Below are 19902 nucleotides of genomic sequence, written 5' to 3'. Positions count from 1 at the left end.
CCGTCAGCTTGAGCCGCAGGGTACGGGTGACATCCGAAGGAAACGTGAAATTGGGACTTGTACTTCACCGCGGCTCGTTCTGTGGTGGCTTTTGGCCTACGTCGAGGGAAAGGCTCGACTTGGTCGTAGTTGATGTAGGTCACCTGAGTCTGAACTGCAGCCAGTGACACGAGTGTGGCTAGAACGAAAGCCGTCAAGTTCATCGCTGCGACCGCTCAATGGAAGTTGGAACACGGAGGATTGGAGAGTGAGCGAGTGAGCTCTCTGTGGCTGGGGAGAGTTCAGTGGGGGGGATTTTTGATCCAGCGTTCGCGATCAATTTTGCGTTATGAGTTCCGGTTTACACGAAATATAGTCGCTGGAAGGCAAGACTTGCCCAAGAATATCTCATGACACAGTGGTGCACAAAGTTGACCCATAAGCAATATCTTGCGGTCTAAGCACTCGAGTAACGCATAATTGTAATAGGTTTTGCCAGCTGTTAAGCAAGGATTGGGCGTTGGGGGGTTAACCCTTTCACTACCAGAGATTTCTTACGGGTCTCCTTGGACCTATGGCTCCAGCAAATCAATTCAACGCACAGGGAAAAAAACGACCAATCAAAAACACCAATTTTTACACGTGGCGACGGTGGTTTACTTCACGGTACTCCCAATCAAAAGTTTGAGAGGTCGAGCTACATGCCGTCGCGCCCTGGTCAGTGTCGCTACAACGGCAATGGTCTACGGAAGTAGGAGCCGTTTGGGGTGGGCATCACGGCGAGCCCACTGAGGATGCTGACCTCCGAGCGGTGGCGTCGGAGCCCGCGCGCTCTCGACTCAGCGTCATTTCGTTATAGCATTATCCCAAGTATGCGTGCTTAGCCGAGCACCCCATGTAGTAGATGTAGTAGCAGTTTCCAATCTACATCCGCCAACCGCTCGCACTCCTGCACATGCAATCCTGCGTAACATTCACATTGGCTTGCTATAACGCTATCACTGTAAGCTTATCTAGTTTGGTTAGGATTCTGTAGCGTTGCCTGATGTATGAATTTGAATATTAGCTCGTATACATTAGAACCTGCTCCGCACCCTTCCAGGCCAGGGTCCGTGTCGGTCTCCCAGTCTCACGTGTCGTCGTCGGCTACATTGAACAACGCATCGAAGTTCTTTTGTCCACGAAGGGGAGGCGGGGCTGCTAGCTAGACGAGAAAACAATTATGGCAGGTCACACGAACTGTTTGTGGCTCGTGCGGTAATGCATTTTACAGGTCCATGAAGACCTGTTAGGTTGTACAGTGCTTTGCCGTCGTCTCGTAGCTTTTAGTTTTGGCCAATCGCATCTTGCGATTAGACCTCTCATGGGTCCCTATGGACCTATAAATCACTCCAGCTGGCTGGTAGTCAAAGGGTTAAGGCACCATTTATTCCATCCCTAGCGTCTTAGAGGAGATTCCTACCTAGATAGAACCTTTCTGCACGCTGAATTAAAACACCCAGGCCTTCTTGAGGTTCTCCGTGAATTCGCTGTCAATGAAGGGGACGTCTGTATCCTTCCTCTCCCGCCAGTGACCGTCAAAGTCGGCTTCGCTCAGGGCCTTGCGAGCCTCCTCCGTCATTTGTTCCCATGTGATGAGGTCTTGGAACTCGCCCGTGTTTTCCGTTAGCTGCAGCCCCGTCTTGCCATGCCAGGAGCTCTTGTAATAGTCGAGTTTCAGGCTCGAACCGTCGATGAACTTCGCGTCCGGAGGAGTCCGCCGCTCGTTCCCGCCCGCGGTGCGCACCCACACTCCGAGGATCGCCGGGTTCTCGACTTCGGGGTTGTCAATCCACAGAACGAGATACAACCACAAGTGGCGGTGGCTATAATTATACTTAGCTCTTTTCTCAAAGCCTTTAGGGAAGTACCAAGCGTACATGATGGCCCACTTGCCCTCGTACCAAGCCGAGCGCGAGTACACTTGGGAACCCCAGCCGGAACCTTTACATTTCCCATCGGCCTTGCCGCCCCATTTCAGACCGGCACTGACCGATCCGTCAGCTTGAACTGCAGGGTAAGGATGGCAGCCGTAGGAGATATCCAGTTGCGGCTTGAACTTGATCGCGGCCTTCTCGGAAGCGTTGGTAGGCGCAAGTTGAGCGAACGGCTTGACTTGGTCGTGGTTGATCCAGTTGACCTTGGCTTGCACGGCAGCGAGACAACCAACGGTGGCGAGGAGGAAGGCACGAAAGCGCATTGTTGCGACCGTGGGGTGGGAGTTGACTTGAGCCCAACGCGGAATGTTGGAGAGTGGGCGCTTTACTGGCTGTGACAAGGACTGAGCTTCACGTTCTTGTATTAGATACAGTAGCTGTAGCTCCAGCTTACGTGATGAAAGGCAAGATTTGCCCCAATCCTCACTATTATACCTCCAGCCAGCTGGGAACGTTTCAAGGCTTTGGAGTCCAAACTTCAAACTTCCATAGACCGTATGTCCACATTGGACATACGGTCTATGAAAACAAGCAACAGTGACACTGTCCGCGTAAACTAGAAGTACCACATAGTACAGGTAATACTGCGCGGTCTCAAGGCCTTGCTTTCGGGAAACATGCTGAATCTTGTAGTTACATGTAGAACTAATAGAGACGATTCACCATTTGCATCAGATCGGGTGAGTGAGAGCAGAAACGTCGCAAAGTCTTCGAGGTGAAGATTTTCATCTCCAGAATCCCAGATTGTGAACAGTCAGAAATTGTTTGTGGACCACAATAGCTACTCATGGGTCGACATGTCATAGATTCGTTTGTAGGGGATACTGTAGCCAGTCACATGCACAATACCTAGGAGGAAAATGTCTTCGGGCTAATACATGATCACAAACGCGGGGAGCTCAAAACTACAGCGTTTTTCCAGCACAGCATAGTGCAAAGAAGATAAACATAATCTTACATTCCGAATTGGACTGCTCCCGTAAGCAGAAGAGCGAGTCTGGTACGGCGGGTCGCTCAACCACTACATGTATGAAGAGCAGGACGCTCATGATGACGCCGGCGGCGGCGTAGTTGCGTCCCTGGGGAGGAGGAGAGATGAGGAGCTCCAAGCCAATATTGGTGTGTTTGCCCATAGACGCTGTGCTAATTGGAAACTATGGGGATCGCTGCGACAGATGTGCCCGCCTCTTCTTCACCTTTTCTTTACAGCAGAACCTGGATTAGATTGAAACTACTTTGCATTGCACCTACCCCGGCCCACGCCCCGACCATTGCAGAACTCCGCTTCGCTCGGTTGCAAACGGTCTCTCTGAGGCCTCATAGTGCGTGTCACCAGGCGCATTGACTGAGGCTCCCGCTCGTTCGCTAGAGGTGCTTACAACTGGCACATTCGCTTACAACACGTAGTGCACTGACATCAACAAGGAACTAATGTAACGCGCCACGAAGGGTTTGCCCTCGCCTTCAAAGTACATGCACACTTACTTAAGTATTAGGAAAAGGGTATGTAGGTGGTTGACTACGGGTTGAGTGCGAAGTCGCTGCAGAGCGGTCGCATAGCGCGAGGGTAACGCGGGTATGAGCGCCATGAGAGCAAGTCACTACAAATATGAAATTTCATGTTTGGGAATTATTCATTCCGTTAATGTTATCGGTCGCACAACATTGGCAGGATTTGCATGTTGGTTTAACCTTTTGAGTCCAGGGGTTATGAATAGTGAGTCTTCCGCGCGCACGGGTAGGATCAATCTTGAAAACAATGTTTGAACGCTACAGAGCTCGAATCGACAAGCAAGATCGACGAAGAAAAAGCAGAAAACCTGACGAGTACTCAGCTTTTACCTTGGTTTGATTCGAGAAATCTATCATGTCCAAACTGCAGTCGGATGTTGTGCAAAGTGATACAAAGTTACCAAAATTTTGTTTTGGGAAAACCAGAGATGCAACGGAGAAATGGCTTAATGCGGTAGAAGACAACCATTTAGAGCGTTAGACAATGCTCAGAGATACTTGAAACGAGCAAAGATCAATGTCTAACCAAGTTAACCTAAATAATATCGCGAAAACGTAGGCTAAGATTGCCAATTTTTGGTCGGGTACGGCCCGTCCTCTCGGTAGACGGCACCGAGCTGAGCCTCGGCGTCGCTCTGCGGGCGCTGCCTTCGGGTTGCGTCTATTTCCTAGAGGGCAGGCAGTGGAATCTCGTTTCGCGACCGCGTCTGGCTGACGACTACACTGCGAGCTCTACACGCTAATACAACAAGCCCAGGATGAGAATTCAGGCGTCGGACAGGGCCAAGGAGCGGGGCGAGCTCTTGTCAAGCCTCTACTACTCGACTGAAGACTTTTAAGGTGCTGGATCGAGAACACGAGGATGAGAACAGATTCTACGATCAAGGCGCAAGGATCCGGCTCCGCTGCCGCCCGCCAAGTCGGCTGGGAAAGCTATGCGTGAAGAATTCAAGAGATGCATGGAATCTCTTGCACAGCTCTCGGTGTGGGCAGACAGCGGAACCTCGATCGCCTGGGGTCGACGAAGAGGACGGACCAGGAGGAGCGACGCGGCTAGTGCTTCCTCCGCTGGACGGGCGGGGGGGGGGGGGGGGAGAGCAACAAATCCTGACGTATGCGGAAAGCATGCCGGCATTGTACCTAGTGGTATCTTGTCTACCATATTTTGTTTGTACAGGTACAGTACAGAGTCTAGGTGTAGCATATTGTAACTGTTTACGCGAACGCGTAAATCGTCGTGCTCATCAAATCTCGGATTTCGATCCGCATCCGTCAGCTGCTCCCACCGTACGCGCGGTCCCCGATAGTTTAATATGAAGGTTTGTATTACCTTACATATGGACAGCAAAAACGATACAAGGCTTCGTACGCTCGGAGTGTACGTTCGACTCGAAAATCTTTAATTTAAGGGAAAGGTGAAGACAATGCATTTGAAGGACGACGGCTTCCACTTCGAACATGCTCGACTGTCATGACAGCGAGAAGGTGGTACATGTAGTCACGGGCATGAAGAATTTCAGCTCGCCAATTCTGCAAAAAATGAAATCAAGTATTTCAAACCTGCATTAACAGTCTATCCGGATACATGGTCACTCATTCTGACGGAAACTTCGCTGACAAACAAGAAGTCCTGACCGTTTTGGAAGTCGTTAGTCTTTTGTCTCCAGGTTTGAAAGCGTACGGGAAGCATGTCCTGGAACTCGCCCTTCTTCTCTGAGAAACCTCAATCCAAGGAACGAGGCGAGCATCAAACTGTTACCGTCCAAATACTTTGGAGTTTGCGTGCTGAGCCGCATGTTGTAATTCAACGACACGCCCAGCATGGTCGAGTTCTTAAGGGCGGGGTCGTCGATCCAGCCGACAGCAACCTCCCAAAAGTGACGACGCTGGAACCTGCTGAACCGTCCATTGGGCAAATATCACGCGAACGTGACGGCCCTCTGTCCTTGAACCAGTCCAAACGCACGTACATTTGCAAAACGAAACTGGGGCTCTTGCAATCGCCACCCGACAATCCGGATCTTATCAGACCAGCACTCACGAATCCGTCAGCGTGAACCGCAGGGTACGGGTGACATCCGAAGGAAACGTGAAATTGGGACTTGTACTTTACCGCGGCTCGTTCTGTGGTGGCTTTTGGCCTACGTCGAGGGAAAGGCTCGACTTGGTCGTAGTTGATGTAGGTCACCTGAGTCTGAACTGCAGCCAGTGACACGAGTGTGGCTAGAACGAAAGCCGTCAAGTTCATCGCTGCGACCGCTCAATGGAAGTTGGAACACGGAGGATTGGAGAGTGAGCGAGTGAGCTCTCTGTGGCTGGGGAGAGTTCAGTGGGGGGATTTTTGATCCAGCGTTCGCGATCAATTTTGCGTTATGAGTTCCGGTTTACACGAAATATAGTCGCTGGAAGGCAAGACTTGCCCAAGAATATCTCATGACACAGTGGTGCACAAAGTTGACCCATAAGCAATATCTTGCGGTCTAAGCACTCGAGTAACGCATAATTGTAATAGGTTTTGCCAGCTGTTAAGCAAGGATTGGGCGTTGGGGGGTTAAGGCACCATTTATTCCATCCCTAGCGTCTTAGAGGGGATCCCTACCTAGATAGAACCTCTGTACACGCTGAATTAAAACACCCAGGCCTTCTTGAGGTTCCCCGTGAATTCACTGTCAATGAAGGGGACGTCTGTATCCTTCCTCTCCCGCCAGTGGCCGTCAAAGTCGGCTTCGCTCAGGGCCTTGCGAGCCTCCTCCGTCATTTGTTCCCATGTGATGAGGTCTTGGAACTCGCCCGTGTTTTCCGTTAGCTGCAGCCCCGTCTTGCCATGCCAGGAGCTCTTGTAATAGTCGAGTTTCAGGCTCGAACCGTCGATGAACTTCGCGTCCGGAGGAGTCCGCCGCTCGTTCCCGCCCGCGGTGCGCACCCACACTCCGAGGATCGCCGGGTTCTCGGCCTCAGGGTTGTCAATCCACAGAACGAGATACAACCACAAGTGGCGGTGGCTGTAATTATACTTAGCTCTTTTCTCAAAGCCTTTAGGGAAGTACCAAGCGTACATGATGGCCCACTTGCCCTCGTACCAAGCCGAGCGCGAGTACACTTGGGAACCCCAGCCGGAACCTTTACATTTCCCATCGGCCTTGCCGCCCCATTTCAGACCGGCACTGACCGATCCGTCAGCTTGAACTGCAGGGTAAGGATGGCAGCCGTAGGAGATATCCAGTTGCGGCTTGAACTTGATCGCGGCCTTCTCGGAAGCGTTGGTAGGCGCAAGTTGAGCGAACGGCTTGACTTGGTCGTGGTTGATCCAGTTGACCTTGGCTTGCACGGCAGCGAGACAACCAACGGTGGCGAGGAGGAAGGCACGAAAGTGCATTGTTGCGACCGTGGGGTGGGAGTTGACTTGAGCCCAACGCGGAATGTTGGAGAGTGGGCGCTTTACTGGCTGTGACAAGGACTGAGCTTCACGTTCTTGTATTAGATACAGTAGCTGTAGCTCCAGCTTACGTGATGAAAGGCAAGATTTGCCCCAATCCTCACTATTATACCTCCAGCCAGCTGGGAACGTTTCAAGGCTTTGGAGTCCAAACTTCCAAACTTCCATAGACCGTATGTCCACATTGGACATACGGTCTATGGAAACAAGCAACAGTGACACTGTCCGCGTAAACTAGAAGTACCACATAGTACAGGTAATACTGCGCGGTCTCAAGGCCTTGCTTTCGGGAAACATGCTGAGTCTTGTAGTTACATGTAGAACTAATAGAGACGATTCACCATTTGCATCAGATCGGGTGAGTGAGAGCAGAAACGTCGCAAAGTCTTCGAGGTGAAGATTTTCATCTCCAGAATCCCAGATTGTGAACAGTCAGAAATTGTTTGTGGACCACAATAGCTACTCATGGGTCGACATGTCATAGATTCGTTTGTAGGGGATACTGTAGCCAGTCACATGCACAATACCTAGGAGGAAAATGTCTTCGGGCTAATACATGATCACAAACGCGGGGAGCTCAAAACTACAGCGTTTTTCCAGCACAGCATAGTGCAAAGAAGATAAACATAATCTTACATTCCGAATTGGACTGCTCCCGTAAGCAGAAGAGCGAGTCTGGTACGGCGGGTCGCTCAACCACTACATGTATGAAGAGCAGGACGCTCATGATGACGCCGGCGGCGGCGTAGTTGCGTCCCTGGGGAGGAGGAGAGATGAGGAGCTCCAAGCCAATATTGGTGTGTTTGCCCATAGACGCTGTGCTAATTGGAAACTATGGGGATCGCTGCGACAGATGTGCCCGCCTCTTCTTCACCTTTTCTTTACAGCAGAACCTGGATTAGATTGAAACTACTTTGCATTGCACCTACCCCGGCCCACGCCCCGACCATTGCAGAACTCCGCTTCGCTCGGTTGCAAACGGTCTCTCTGAGGCCTCATAGTGCGTGTCACCAGGCGCATTGACTGAGGCTCCCGCTCGTTCGCTAGAGGTGCTTACAACTGGCACATTCGCTTACAACACGTAGTGCACTGACATCAACAAGGAACTAATGTAACGCGCCACGAAGGGTTTGCCCTCGCCTTCAAAGTACATGCACACTTACTTAAGTATTAGGAAAAGGGTATGTAGGTGGTTGACTACGGGTTGAGTGCGAAGTCGCTGCAGAGCGGTCGCATAGCGCGAGGGTAACGCGGGTATGAGCGCCATGAGAGCAAGTCACTACAAATATGAAATTTCATGTTTGGGAATTATTCATTCCGTTAATGTTATCGGTCGCACAACATTGGCAGGATTTGCATGTTGGTTTAACCTTTTGAGTCCAGGGGTTATGAATAGTGAGTCTTCCGCGCGCACGGGTAGGATCAATCTTGAAAACAATGTTTGAACGCTACAGAGCTCGAATCGACAAGCAAGATCGACGAAGAAAAAGCAGAAAACCTGACGAGTACTCAGCTTTTACCTTGGTTTGATTCGAGAAATCTATCATGTCCAAACTGCAGTCGGATGTTGTGCAAAGTGATACAAAGTTACCAAAAGTTTGTTTTGGGAAAACCAGAGATGCAACGGAGAAATGGCTTAATGCGGTAGAAGACAACCATTTAGAGCGTTAGACAATGCTCAGAGATACTTGAAACGAGCAAAGATCAATGTCTAACCAAGTTAACCTAAAAAAATATCGCGAAAACGTAGGCTAAGATTGCCAATTTTTGGTCGGGTACGGCCCGTCCTCCCGGTAGACGGCACCGAGCTGAGCCTCGGCGTCGCTCTGCGGGCGCTGCCTTCGGGTTGCGTCTATTTCCTAGAGGGCAGGCAGTGGAATCTCGTTTCGCGACCGCGTCTGGCTGACGACTACACTGCGAGCTCTACACGCTAATACAACAAGCCCAGGATGAGAATTCAGGCGTCGGACAGGGCCAAGGAGCGGGGCGAGCTCTTGTCAAGCCTCTACTACTCGACTGAAGACTTTTAAGGTGCTGGATCGAGAACACGAGGATGAGAACAGATTCTACGATCAAGGCGCAAGGATCCGGCTCCGCTGCCGCCCGCCAAGTCGGCTGGGAAAGCTATGCGTGAAGAATTCAAGAGATGCATGGAATCTCTTGCACAGCTCTCGGTGTGGGCAGACAGCGGAATCTCGATCGCCTGGGGTCGACGAAGAGGACGGACCAGGAGGAGCGACGCGGCTAGTGCTTCCTCCGCTGGACGGGCGGGGGGGGGGAGAGCAACAAATCCTGACGTATGCGGAAAGCATGCCGGCATTGTACCTAGTGGTATCTTGTCTACCATATTTTGTTTGTACAGGTACAGTACAGAGTCTAGGTGTAGCATATTGTAACTGTTTACGCGAACGCGTAAATCGTCGTCATCATCAAATCTCGGATTTCGATCCGCATCCGTCAGCTGCTCCCACCGTACGCGGGTCTCCGATAGTTTAATATGAAGGTTTGTATTACCTTACATATGGACAGCAAAAACGATACAAGGCTTCGTACGCTCGGAGTCTACGTTCGACTCGAAAATCTTTAATTTAAGGGAAAGGTGAAGAGAATGCATTTGAAGGACGACGGCTTCCACTTCGAACATGCTCGACTGCCATGACAGCGAGAAGGTGGTACATGTAGTCACGGGCATGAAGAATTTCAGCTCGCCAATTCTGCAAAAAATGAAATCAGTTTTCAAACCTGCATTAACAAGTCTATCCGGATACATGGTCACTCATTCTGACGGAAACTTCGCTGACAAACAAGAAGTCCTGACCGTTTTGGAAGTCGTTAGTCTTTTGTCTCCAGGTTTGAAAGCGTACGGGAAGCATGTCCTGGAACTCGCCCTTCTTCTCTGAGAAACCTCAATCCAAGGAACGAGGCGAGCATCAAACTGTTACCGTCCAAATACTTTGGAGTTTGCGTGCTGAGCCGCATGTTGTAATTCAACGACACGCCCAGCATGGTCGAGTTCTTAAGGGCGGGGTCGTCGATCCAGCCGACAGCAACCTCCCAAAAGTGACGACGCTGGAACCTGCTGAACCGTCCATTGGGCAAATATCACGCGAACGTGACGGCCCTCTGTCCTTGAACCAGTCCAAACGCACGTACATTTGCAAAACGAAACTGGGGCTCTTGCAATCGCCACCCGACAATCCGGATCTTATCAGACCAGCACTCACGAATCCGTCAGCGTGAACCGCAGGGTACGGGTGACATCCGAAGGAAACGTGAAATTGGGACTTGTACTTTACCGCGGCTCGTTCTGTGGTGGCTTTTGGCCTACGTCGAGGGAAAGGCTCGACTTGGTCGTAGTTGATGTAGGTCACCTGAGTCTGAACTGCAGCCAGTGACACGAGTGTGGCTAGAACGAAAGCCGTCAAGTTCATCGCTGCGACCGCTCAATGGAAGTTGGAACACGGAGGATTGGAGAGTGAGCGAGTGAGCTCTCTGTGGCTGGGGAGAGTTCAGTGGGGGATTTTTGATCCAGCGTTCGCGATCAATTTTGCGTTATGAGTTCCGGTTTACACGAAATATAGTCGCTGGAAGGCAAGACTTGCCCAAGAATATCTCATGACACAGTGGTGCACAAAGTTGACCCATAAGCAATATCTTGCGGTCTAAGCACTCGAGTAACGCATAATTGTAATAGGTTTTGCCAGCTGTTAAGCAAGGATTGGGCGTTGGGGGGTTAAGGCACCATTTATTCCATCCCTAGCGTCTTAGAGGAGATCCCTACCTAGATAGAACCTCTGTACACGCTGAATTAAAACACCCAGGCCTTCTTGAGGTTCCCCGTGAATTCACTGTCAATGAAGGGGACGTCTGTATCCTTCCTCTCCCGCCAGTGGCCGTCAAAGTCGGCTTCGCTCAGGGCCTTGCGAGCCTCCTCCGTCATTTGTTCCCATGTGATGAGGTCTTGGAACTCGCCCGTGTTTTCCGTTAGCTGCAGCCCCGTCTTGCCATGCCAGGAGCTCTTGTAATAGTCGAGTTTCAGGCTCGAACCGTCGATGAACTTCGCGTCCGGAGGAGTCCGCCGCTCGTTCCCGCCCGCGGTGCGCACCCACACTCCGAGGATCGCCGGGTTCTCGGCCTCAGGGTTGTCAATCCACAGAACGAGATACAACCACAAGTGGCGGTGGCTATAATTATACTTAGCTCTTTTCTCAAAGCCTTTAGGGAAGTACCAAGCGTACATGATGGCCCACTTGCCCTCGTACCAAGCCGAGCGCGAGTACACTTGGGAACCCCAGCCGGAACCTTTACATTTCCCATCGGCCTTGCCGCCCCATTTCAGACCGGCACTGACCGATCCGTCAGCTTGAACTGCAGGGTAAGGATGGCAGCCGTAGGAGATATCCAGTTGCGGCTTGAACTTGATCGCGGCCTTCTCGGAAGCGTTGGTAGGCGCAAGTTGAGCGAACGGCTTGACTTGGTCGTGGTTGATCCAGTTGACCTTGGCTTGCACGGCAGCGAGACAACCAACGGTGGCGAGGAGGAAGGCACGAAAGCGCATTGTTGCGACCGTGGGGTGGGAGTTGACTTGAGCCCAACGCGGAATGTTGGAGAGTGGGCGCTTTACTGGCTGTGACAAGGACTGAGCTTCACGTTCTTGTATTAGATACAGTAGCTGTAGCTCCAGCTTACGTGATGAAAGGCAAGATTTGCCCCAATCCTCACTATTATACCTCCAGCCAGCTGGGAACGTTTCAAGGCTTTGGAGTCCAAACTTCCAAACTTCCATAGACCGTGTGTCCAATGTGGACATACGGTCTATGGAAACAAGCAACAGTGACACTGTCCGCGTAAACTAGAAGTACCACATAGTACAGGTAATACTGCGCGGTCTCAAGGCCTTGCTTTCGGGAAACATGCTGAATCTTGTAGTTACATGTAGAACTAATAGAGACGATTCACCATTTGCATCAGATCGGGTGAGTGAGAGCAGAAACGTCGCAAAGTCTTCGAGGTGAAGATTTTCATCTCCAGAATCCCAGATTGTGAACAGTCAGAAATTGTTTGTGGACCACAATAGCCACTCTAGAAAAATCCAGGACTCTATAGTTATCCCCCCCAACCCGAGGCCTTTTGGTTCCGCCCATTAACCGAATCCCTAGACACGATAATTTTTATCCCTAGGATGGGCTTCTATAGTGAAATCAACATATTTGGTAACGTGCCCTTATCAAAGTCGGTACGGCACCCGACCCCTAGCTCTTCCTCAACTTCCTTACCGTGTATATCGGCTACAACGTGTCTCCTCGATAAAGGATAATACATGATAACACGTAAATCGTGTCTTTTGGTGATAGGGAACGAGCACTGTCTAGTCACAGACGGAGCAATCGATGAGTATTCAGCGCACAAATTTGTTGAAGTAACGGCAGATGGCGATGTGCAAGCACGACTACGTGATGTAGTATATTATCATCGAGTCAATTACACCTACGTGGACTGTGTCCGAGTCATCAATGGCGTGTGTACGCTGAAGCCGCTTCGCGACACTTGCCGAATCGTCGCTCGACTAGCCAACCAAATCGCATTTACCACCGAGGCGGCCTTCAGATTACATACCACACAGTAAAAATGCCGTCTCCCCTTCACGCGCTTTACTCGCGCCCTTCAACACTAATCAAACTTTGCACGCTCGCCGTCTGCGCTTCCGCATTTCCTCGCCGCTGCCCTTCCCCCACTCGTCAGTATGTACAATGCTGGAGGCCGTGATGCCGCAGTTGATCCCCATTGGCTCGGTTAGAACTGACAGAGCTCCATGTGTAGCTGCTTAGAGAGTTGACGAGATACCTTGCTCTTACCATCGGTGATGCGGCGTGCATTGTGAATGAAGAAGGCATTGCTAATTGGCATGCCAATTAGGCCGAGAAACAACGACTTGTAGTACTTTTTGAAGCATCTGGTCAGCTGAAGCGAATACCTGTTGTATGTTACTCGTTGGCCATTTTGCGAAACGTTGTGTGTACACGATTAGGGAACTTGTCGCCTTTGGCGTAGTTGATCGTGGACATCAACACCGCCCACGAATGTCTGGTAGTCCTTCTTGATTCATGGATATACTAATTCAGCTTGTTCTCCGGTAGCTGGATCACGACGTACAATGCGATCCTGCGTAGCGCTGCCTCCTGCTGCGAACACGAAGACCCCTTGGTTACCCCACCAGCGAGTGAATTGGGCCCGAATGACTGTAAGAAGACCAATAAAGATGCAAGGATTTCTGACCCGACATTTCAAGTTTTTTTCTCACAGTTGTCTTGATTTGTTGTGCGGTTTGCACTAGAAAAGTTGGTCGCCTTCGTGCCGGGTCTGTTTTCTTGACATGTTGTGCTTGCACGCGCGCGTCAACGTTCTCGTCAACGTTCTCGTCAACGTTCTCGTCAACGTTCTAGTCAACGTTCTCGTCAAAGTAGCCATTATTCGCTCCTTCGATTTTATCCAACAGTTGGGGTACCACAAAACGCAGGAACGTTCCAAGAGCGGTCTGTTATCACCAGAGAGGACAATGTTTGGATCCTCTGCAAAAGCGTCTAACACAATATAACAATACACTTTAAGTTTGATAACATGTATCATTAGCGTGTAAGTACACGATACACATACCGAATGTTGTAGGGCTTTTCGCCTTCCTCCGTTTCTTCGTATAGTGCGTGCGTGCGAATGGGAGCCGTAGACCCATTTGATGTTTCTTCGTCATCCGAGGATGAATCAGGTCCTTCATCACTACTGCCATCATCAGCTACAGCGACTGGAGACAGTATCCACACACCGGTTAGTTCCCACCCAAATCAATAGCATTGTCAGCAAAACTCGCCTGCCGGTTGTGCTGTCACCACTTTGTGAGCTTGTCGCGCTTTCCCCTTCGCTCATTACGTGTGGCGACGTTCAATCAACACACGGCTAACTGGGGACTCTACGTGGTGATAACGATTGTCAGTATATAGAATAGAAGTGGCAAATAAAGCCACCATTTACCTGCAACCGTCGGATTACCCGGGTCGTCCCTGCCTTCGGTCAGCGCTGGGGTCTGCGCTGACTGATACGATTCTGTATAATATATGATAGTGTCAGCAGTGCAATGGTTATATAGGACAAGTCATTTAATACGTACCCTTTCGTGTGTCATTGCTGCTTGTGGAAAGGTTCTGCGCGTCCGAGTACGCCGTCTGTCGACATGTAGTGGGTCTAACTTGACTCACTACTTTTGCTTACACGTTGCGCAACGTGTATGAGGAAGCGTAAGTACTTAGTGATTACTTAGGTTAATTATATTTGAATACACAAATATAAGTTAAGTAAGATAGGATTCCAAGTGACTTAGATTAGGTAAAATGAGAACTGTATTGCTTGTAAATTGATCTTCCTCTAACATCTGCTAAAAACTGTTTATCATCTATGAAAGGGTTGACAGCGGCTGGCTGTCAGAGCCCCGCTAATATGCATGACTCTGATTGGTAGAAAGATGCTGCTTTCTACCAATAGGATCTTTGGGTATGTGGGGACCACTCGTTGTGGTGGCCCACTTCAATGTATCCATTGGTGTGTCTTACACCAAGGTGAGGAAGTATCCAAAACTTTTAACAGATAACCTATCTGTTAAATTCACAAGTGGCTTGCAGCCACTTGTGCGTGCAACCCCGTTACACCACCACCCCCCTTAAGGTTAGACGCGAGGGGTCTCCGCACGTCAATCTTCGGAATTGACCATTCGTCAATTCTCCGCGTTTGGAGAAGAAATCAGCGCTCATTCAACGATGAGCGCGCCTCAGAAGAAGTCCACAAAGTCGGTGGGGAGTCATCTCTCCATCGACGACTACTTCGAACGCCAGAAGGCGAAGTACGGCGACGTCGTCGACTTCGACGACGACGATGAAGATATAGAGGGCGAGAAGGACTCGTCCTCAAGACGCAGGGACTTAGTGTCGAGCGAATCGCTCGACCCTCACGCCAAGAACGTTCGCCCGCGTGAAGGGGACGAATGGGACGCTTCGAGTCGGAAGCGTTCGCGTACTGAGAGCGATACCCCACTCGCTTCCGCTGGGCTCTCAGTACTCCGCGCGCTGCGCCTGCAGCGCGCGATCCATGGATGCCGTCCGCGTCCGAGATCGCGGACCGGTATGGGAACTCGGTACCTCCGAATGAGGTGCCGCTGTACGTATGCAGCGCCATCAAAGATGACGCTGTGGCTGCCGAGCTGCACTTTGATGCGGAAACGCATCAAAGGCGCGATTACTACATCGGACTCTTTCATGAGCTCCGATGGTTTCAAAGCAAGAAGACCTCTTCTCGCAGCAAAGTGCCCGAATGGCAGGCACTTTGTCAAAGTTGGAACGCCTTTGTTGAGAACTTCAACAAGAAGCCGAGTGCTTACCGTGATCGGATTAAGCAAGCGCGTGATCGCTTCGAGACGTACTCGAAGCGTGGAAAGCTGGAGCAACTCCACGTTGCTGCTGAGGAGGCAAATGTGCCGTGCGCTGTGCCCGAGGGCTTTCAGTGCACGAAGTGCTTCCCAGACGCGGTCCGCTTGAGCGACCGCGACCTGAACGGGTACACGTCGTTCCGTGTGCCCGAGAGTCTCAAAGAGCTCCGTGCTAAGTTCTTAGCACGTGTGGGTTCGGGCGCTGGCGATGATCGCAGCGCTCGTACTACTTCCGCTGCACCAGCGCGTACTGCTCCTCGTACGCCCTCACCATTTCCGGAACGTCCTCCAGCAAGACGTTCCGCAGCTCCCATGTATCTCGATGGGGAGGAAATCCTCTCCAACGAATACGAAAACGAGCCCATTGAGGGTTCGTTTTCGGGATACTATGGTCAACAATCCGCTCAACAATCCAGCGGGTTGAGCCGCGGGCGTCACGGATCGGCGGTGGCGGGGGTGGGAACACGCCCCGGGTATGATCAGCCCCGGGCTGATCAGTATGCGCCTCTCCACGACCGGGTGACCGTCGTGGAGCGTCTGCAGGGCGCTGAGTTCGCCGCCCTAAAACAGGAGCTGGCGAACCAGAAGGCCCAAGTCGCGGCGGTCTCGCAGACCGCCTCGAATATCCAGGTCGAGCTGGGGACCCAGATGAAGGGGTTGCTCCAGCGCGTCCGCGCGCTGGAGGAGAGGTTGCTCGTCGCCGAGGCCAAGTCCTCCGCTTCTGCCTCGGCTCCTGCCGAGGCTTCGGGTCAGCCGAGCTAGATGGCTCGTGCTGCCGGTATGGCTTCAGCCGTCCGACGTAATAGGTCGGATGGAGGCGCATGCTAGACGGTATGTCTAGCGTGTATGCGTTGCCGTGCCGTGCCAACACAGTGAACGGCCCGATGAAGCGCGGAGCAAGCTTGCTTGCTCCGAAATCTGAAACTGCATGTCTAGGCAGGTTTTGTGTAGCTAACAAAACTAATGAACCAACTTTAAATTCATTTGTGTTGCCTCTGCCCGCATTGTCTGCGTTCAGCTTCTGTTGATCAACAGAAGCTGCTATTGTGTCTTGGACAAACCGAATCACGGCTTGTCTTTTGGTGATGAAACTGATTGCATCCGAGCTGAAGTCATTCAGCTCGCTCTCCGCTAGAGGCCCGGCCTCTGCGTGGTTCTTTGCCGTGTCTGCGCCCTGCGCAGACCCGTGGTCGTTGGCCATGTTGTTGGGGAAGTCTGCGCCCTGCGCAGACTCATGTGGTTTGTCCATTGTTGCAGCTGACACTGTGCAAGTGTCAGCGGTTTTCTGCGGCTGCTGTATTGCAGTCGTAGATCCTCCCCCACTTAAAGTGGGAGCCATCACTCCGAGTAAACTCGGTAGACGTGGATGCCGCATGGCATTCACGTAGAACGGTGTATGCCCGGTCGAGGCATGCACTGAGTTATTGATGGCAAACTCTGCCATCGATAAGCACTCGCTCCAGTATTGGAACGAGTGAGCGTAGCTCTTCAAAATGTCGACGAGCACGCGATTCACGCGCTCGGTTTGACCGTCCGTCTGCGGATGATCCGCAGTCGACATTGAAAGCTGGCTCCCAAGAAGTGTAAACACTTCTTGCCACAGATGCGCTGTGAAGCGCGGGTCTCTGTCCGACACGATGTCGGACGGCATGCCATGGTGTTTAAACACCATGTCGACGAACAGACGGGCCGTCTGCTTCGCGGTCACTTCTGCCGGCACTAAGATGTACCATCTTGCTGAAGCGGTCGACGAAGACCACAACACCGGTATTCCCTCCGCTGTCCGGGGGAAGACCAATGATGAAGTCCAAAGACATGGACTTCCAACACTCCGACGGAGTCGGTAGTGATTGCAGAGGGGCCTGCGCGAATGGCGCAGGCTTTACGCGTTGGCATACCTCGCAAGCACGGATGTACTTGCGCACCCACTTATACTGGTGGTGCCAGTAGAAGTCGCGCGTGAGAAGGACGTATGTCTTCTCGCGTCCGAGATGTCCCGCGGTCGGGGCGTCATGATACTCGTACATGATCCTGAGTCGCAGGTCATGGTCATTTGGCACGACAACGCGGTCCGCGTTGTCGTCGACTGCATTATAAAGAAGCAGTCCGTCGTGCACACGAAAGCGGTGTGCACGCGCACGAAGGTGCTTGGGCAGCTTCTGACGGGACTTGTCAGAAGGCGCTGTGCCATAGGCCAGCAAGAGTTTCGCGTCCGCGTTGTGCGCGAACGCGGCCTTCACATCATCCAACAGAGATGATGTGGGTTTGCTCGATCGCATGGCGTCAATGGCATTGACGTCAACAGCTTCTGCATAGTCCGGCCGACGTGATAACGCGTCGGCCACTACATTCAATCTTCCGGGTTTGTATTCGACCCGGAAGTTATACTCCGCAAAGAATGAGAGCCATCTCGCCATTCTTTGTGATATGTGTGGCGACTTCACTGCGGTGCGCAGTGATGCATGGTCGGTGTATACCACAAATGGTCTACTCCCAAGCAAATACACTCGGGACTTTGCGAGTGCATACTTCATGGCAAGGAGTTCCTTGTCATGCACCGGATAGTTGCCCTCAGCTGGCTTCAGCTGACGCGATTGGTAGTAGACGACACGATCACGGCCCTCGTGATCGTGCTGCATCAATGCGCATCCGATCGCGAAATCGGATGCGTCACACACTACGTGAAATGGGCGATCTTGGTCAGCCACTGCCAAGATCGGCGCCTCAGTCAAGCCCCGCTTGACTGCATCGAATGCCTTTTGGCAATCGGGTGTCCAATTCCACACAGCTTCTTTCTTAAGAAGCTGTGACAGCGGGCGGATCTTGCCCGCATAGTGCTCCACGTACTTGCACAAGTACGTGGCCAAGCCAAGGAACTGCCTCAGTTCCTTGACACTTGAAGGCGTTGGCCATTCGTTAATCACTCTGACCTTTTCTGGGTCAGGGCGGACACCATTCTTCCCTACGAGACACCCGAGGACGGGTATCTCGCTCGCCCCGAAGATACACTTCTTCAGGTTTGCGTAGAGCTTATGCTTTCGCATAAGCTCGAGTAGCTTCCGGAGATGCACCCTGTGCATCTCTACGTCGGTCTTCCCGTCCACAGCCCGGCTGTGGATAAACACATCATCGAAGTAGCTCGGTGCGAAATCGCGCACCGAGCGCAACAAGTGCGTCACGCACCTGTTGAAAGTCGCAGGGGCATTCTTAAGCCCCTGTGGCATTACTAACCATTCCCAGAGCATGCCGCTTGGCGTGCTCACTGCCGTGAGAGGGATATCGCTCTCACGCATTAGGATCTGATAGAATCCGTCTCGCAAGTCGAGAGCACTGTAAACGGTGCTCTCGACCATCGAATCGATGATAACATCGTTTCGCGGTATCGGCGTCTGCGCCGGTACCGTCGCATCGTTCAGCTTGTTGTAGGCATGAACGATGCGCCATCCGCCCTGTGGCTTCTTGACACAGAACGTCGGAGCACTGTGCTGGGACTTTGATTCCCGCACTTGTCCTGCTTTGCGACGACTTTCAAAGAAGTCATCGATTGCTTTTACTTGCTCTCGCGGCAGTGGCCACTGCCGCGTGACACAGTACTTCGTGCCCGGCACGAGATCAATCTCGTGCTGAATGCCCTTATTCTGCGGAAGCTCCGCAGGAATCTCTTCCGGGAGTACGTCTTTGTACTCCCTCAACAGTTCGTAATAGGGACTCGACTTCAGCGAGTCCCAACCTTGTTCCTCGAAGCGCTCTCGCTTCGTCTTCGCACTGAGAGTGTCTTCACTCTCAGTGGTATTTCCCATGAAGAGCTGCCTCAGCTCTTCGCTCTCGCTTGCCGTTCTTTCGCTGTCCGAAAGAACGCAGACTTGCTCGATGCGTCCATCGTGCAAGTCGCGCGTGAAGCGCTTCCAGCTCATGGCTGGAAGCGAAGTCAACTCCGACGCCGTCGTCGGAGGACTAACGAGTTCCATTTCCTGATACTGGAATCCAGTATCGGTGCGCGTCAAGACGCTTAGCGTCTCGACGTCCGGCGTCACTGCCGCAGTCTGCCCAGCAGACTGCTCTTGTTGCGTCTCGGTCCCGGACCGAGACTTGCGCAGCGTTTTCCGCTTGCGCCGTCTTCTTGTTGTGCGGAGCCCGGCTCCGCACAGTTGTTCTTCTGGTCCAGGCCCGGCCGTGGACAGTTGTTTGCCGGCGGACCCTGTCCGCGGGCGCGCGGTATCAAGCCCGGCTTGACCACATGTTCCTTCGTGCAGCCCGGCTGCACGGTAATGTGTCTCTTCGCCGGCAGACCCTGTCTGCGGGCGCGCGATATCAAGCCCGGCTTGATCGCATGGCGCTTCGTCGTGCAGCCCGGCTGCACGACAGCATGCAAATTGCGTCAGTGCGGTACGTTTGCAACCGTCCGCACTGTTTGCAGTGTCAACTCCCGGAGTTGACACGCCTTCGTCACTTCGACGCCATTCATTGGCGGAGCCCCTCATGACCGAGGGTGCGTCGGCTCCCGGAGCCGACGCGTCGTTGTCGACCTG

The 19902-nt window shown here is 52.2% G+C and overlaps 3 protein-coding genes across 3 annotated transcripts; all 3 read right to left on the bottom strand.

Annotated features, from left to right (window-relative positions):
* Nucleotides 1-1468: 1468 nt before the first annotated feature.
* Nucleotides 1469-2218, bottom strand: IUM83_02058 (necrosis inducing-like protein NPP1 type; the record flags this gene model as incomplete). The annotated part of the gene is made up of 1 exon (XM_067925954.1): nt 1469-2218. The coding sequence occupies one exon, from the start codon at nt 2216-2218 to the stop codon at nt 1469-1471; it is 750 nt and encodes a 249-aa protein (XP_067800657.1).
* A 3875-nt stretch (nt 2219-6093) lies between these two features.
* IUM83_02057 (necrosis inducing-like protein NPP1 type) lies at nt 6094-6843 on the bottom strand (the record flags this gene model as incomplete). Its single annotated transcript, XM_067925953.1, has 1 exon — nt 6094-6843. One exon carries the CDS (start codon nt 6841-6843, stop codon nt 6094-6096), a length of 750 nt encoding a protein of 249 aa, XP_067800650.1.
* A 3868-nt stretch (nt 6844-10711) lies between these two features.
* Nucleotides 10712-11461, bottom strand: IUM83_02056 (necrosis inducing-like protein NPP1 type; the record flags this gene model as incomplete). Its single annotated transcript, XM_067925952.1, has 1 exon — nt 10712-11461. The coding sequence occupies one exon, from the start codon at nt 11459-11461 to the stop codon at nt 10712-10714; it is 750 nt and encodes a 249-aa protein (XP_067800651.1).
* Between the last annotated feature and the right edge of the window lie 8441 nt (nt 11462-19902).

This window comes from Phytophthora cinnamomi (assembly GCF_018691715.1).
Source record: "Phytophthora cinnamomi strain GKB4 chromosome Unknown Contig0, whole genome shotgun sequence".
Lineage (NCBI taxonomy): Eukaryota > Oomycota > Peronosporomycetes > Peronosporales > Peronosporaceae > Phytophthora > Phytophthora cinnamomi.
This window is presented reverse-complemented; position numbering and strand designations above follow the sequence as displayed.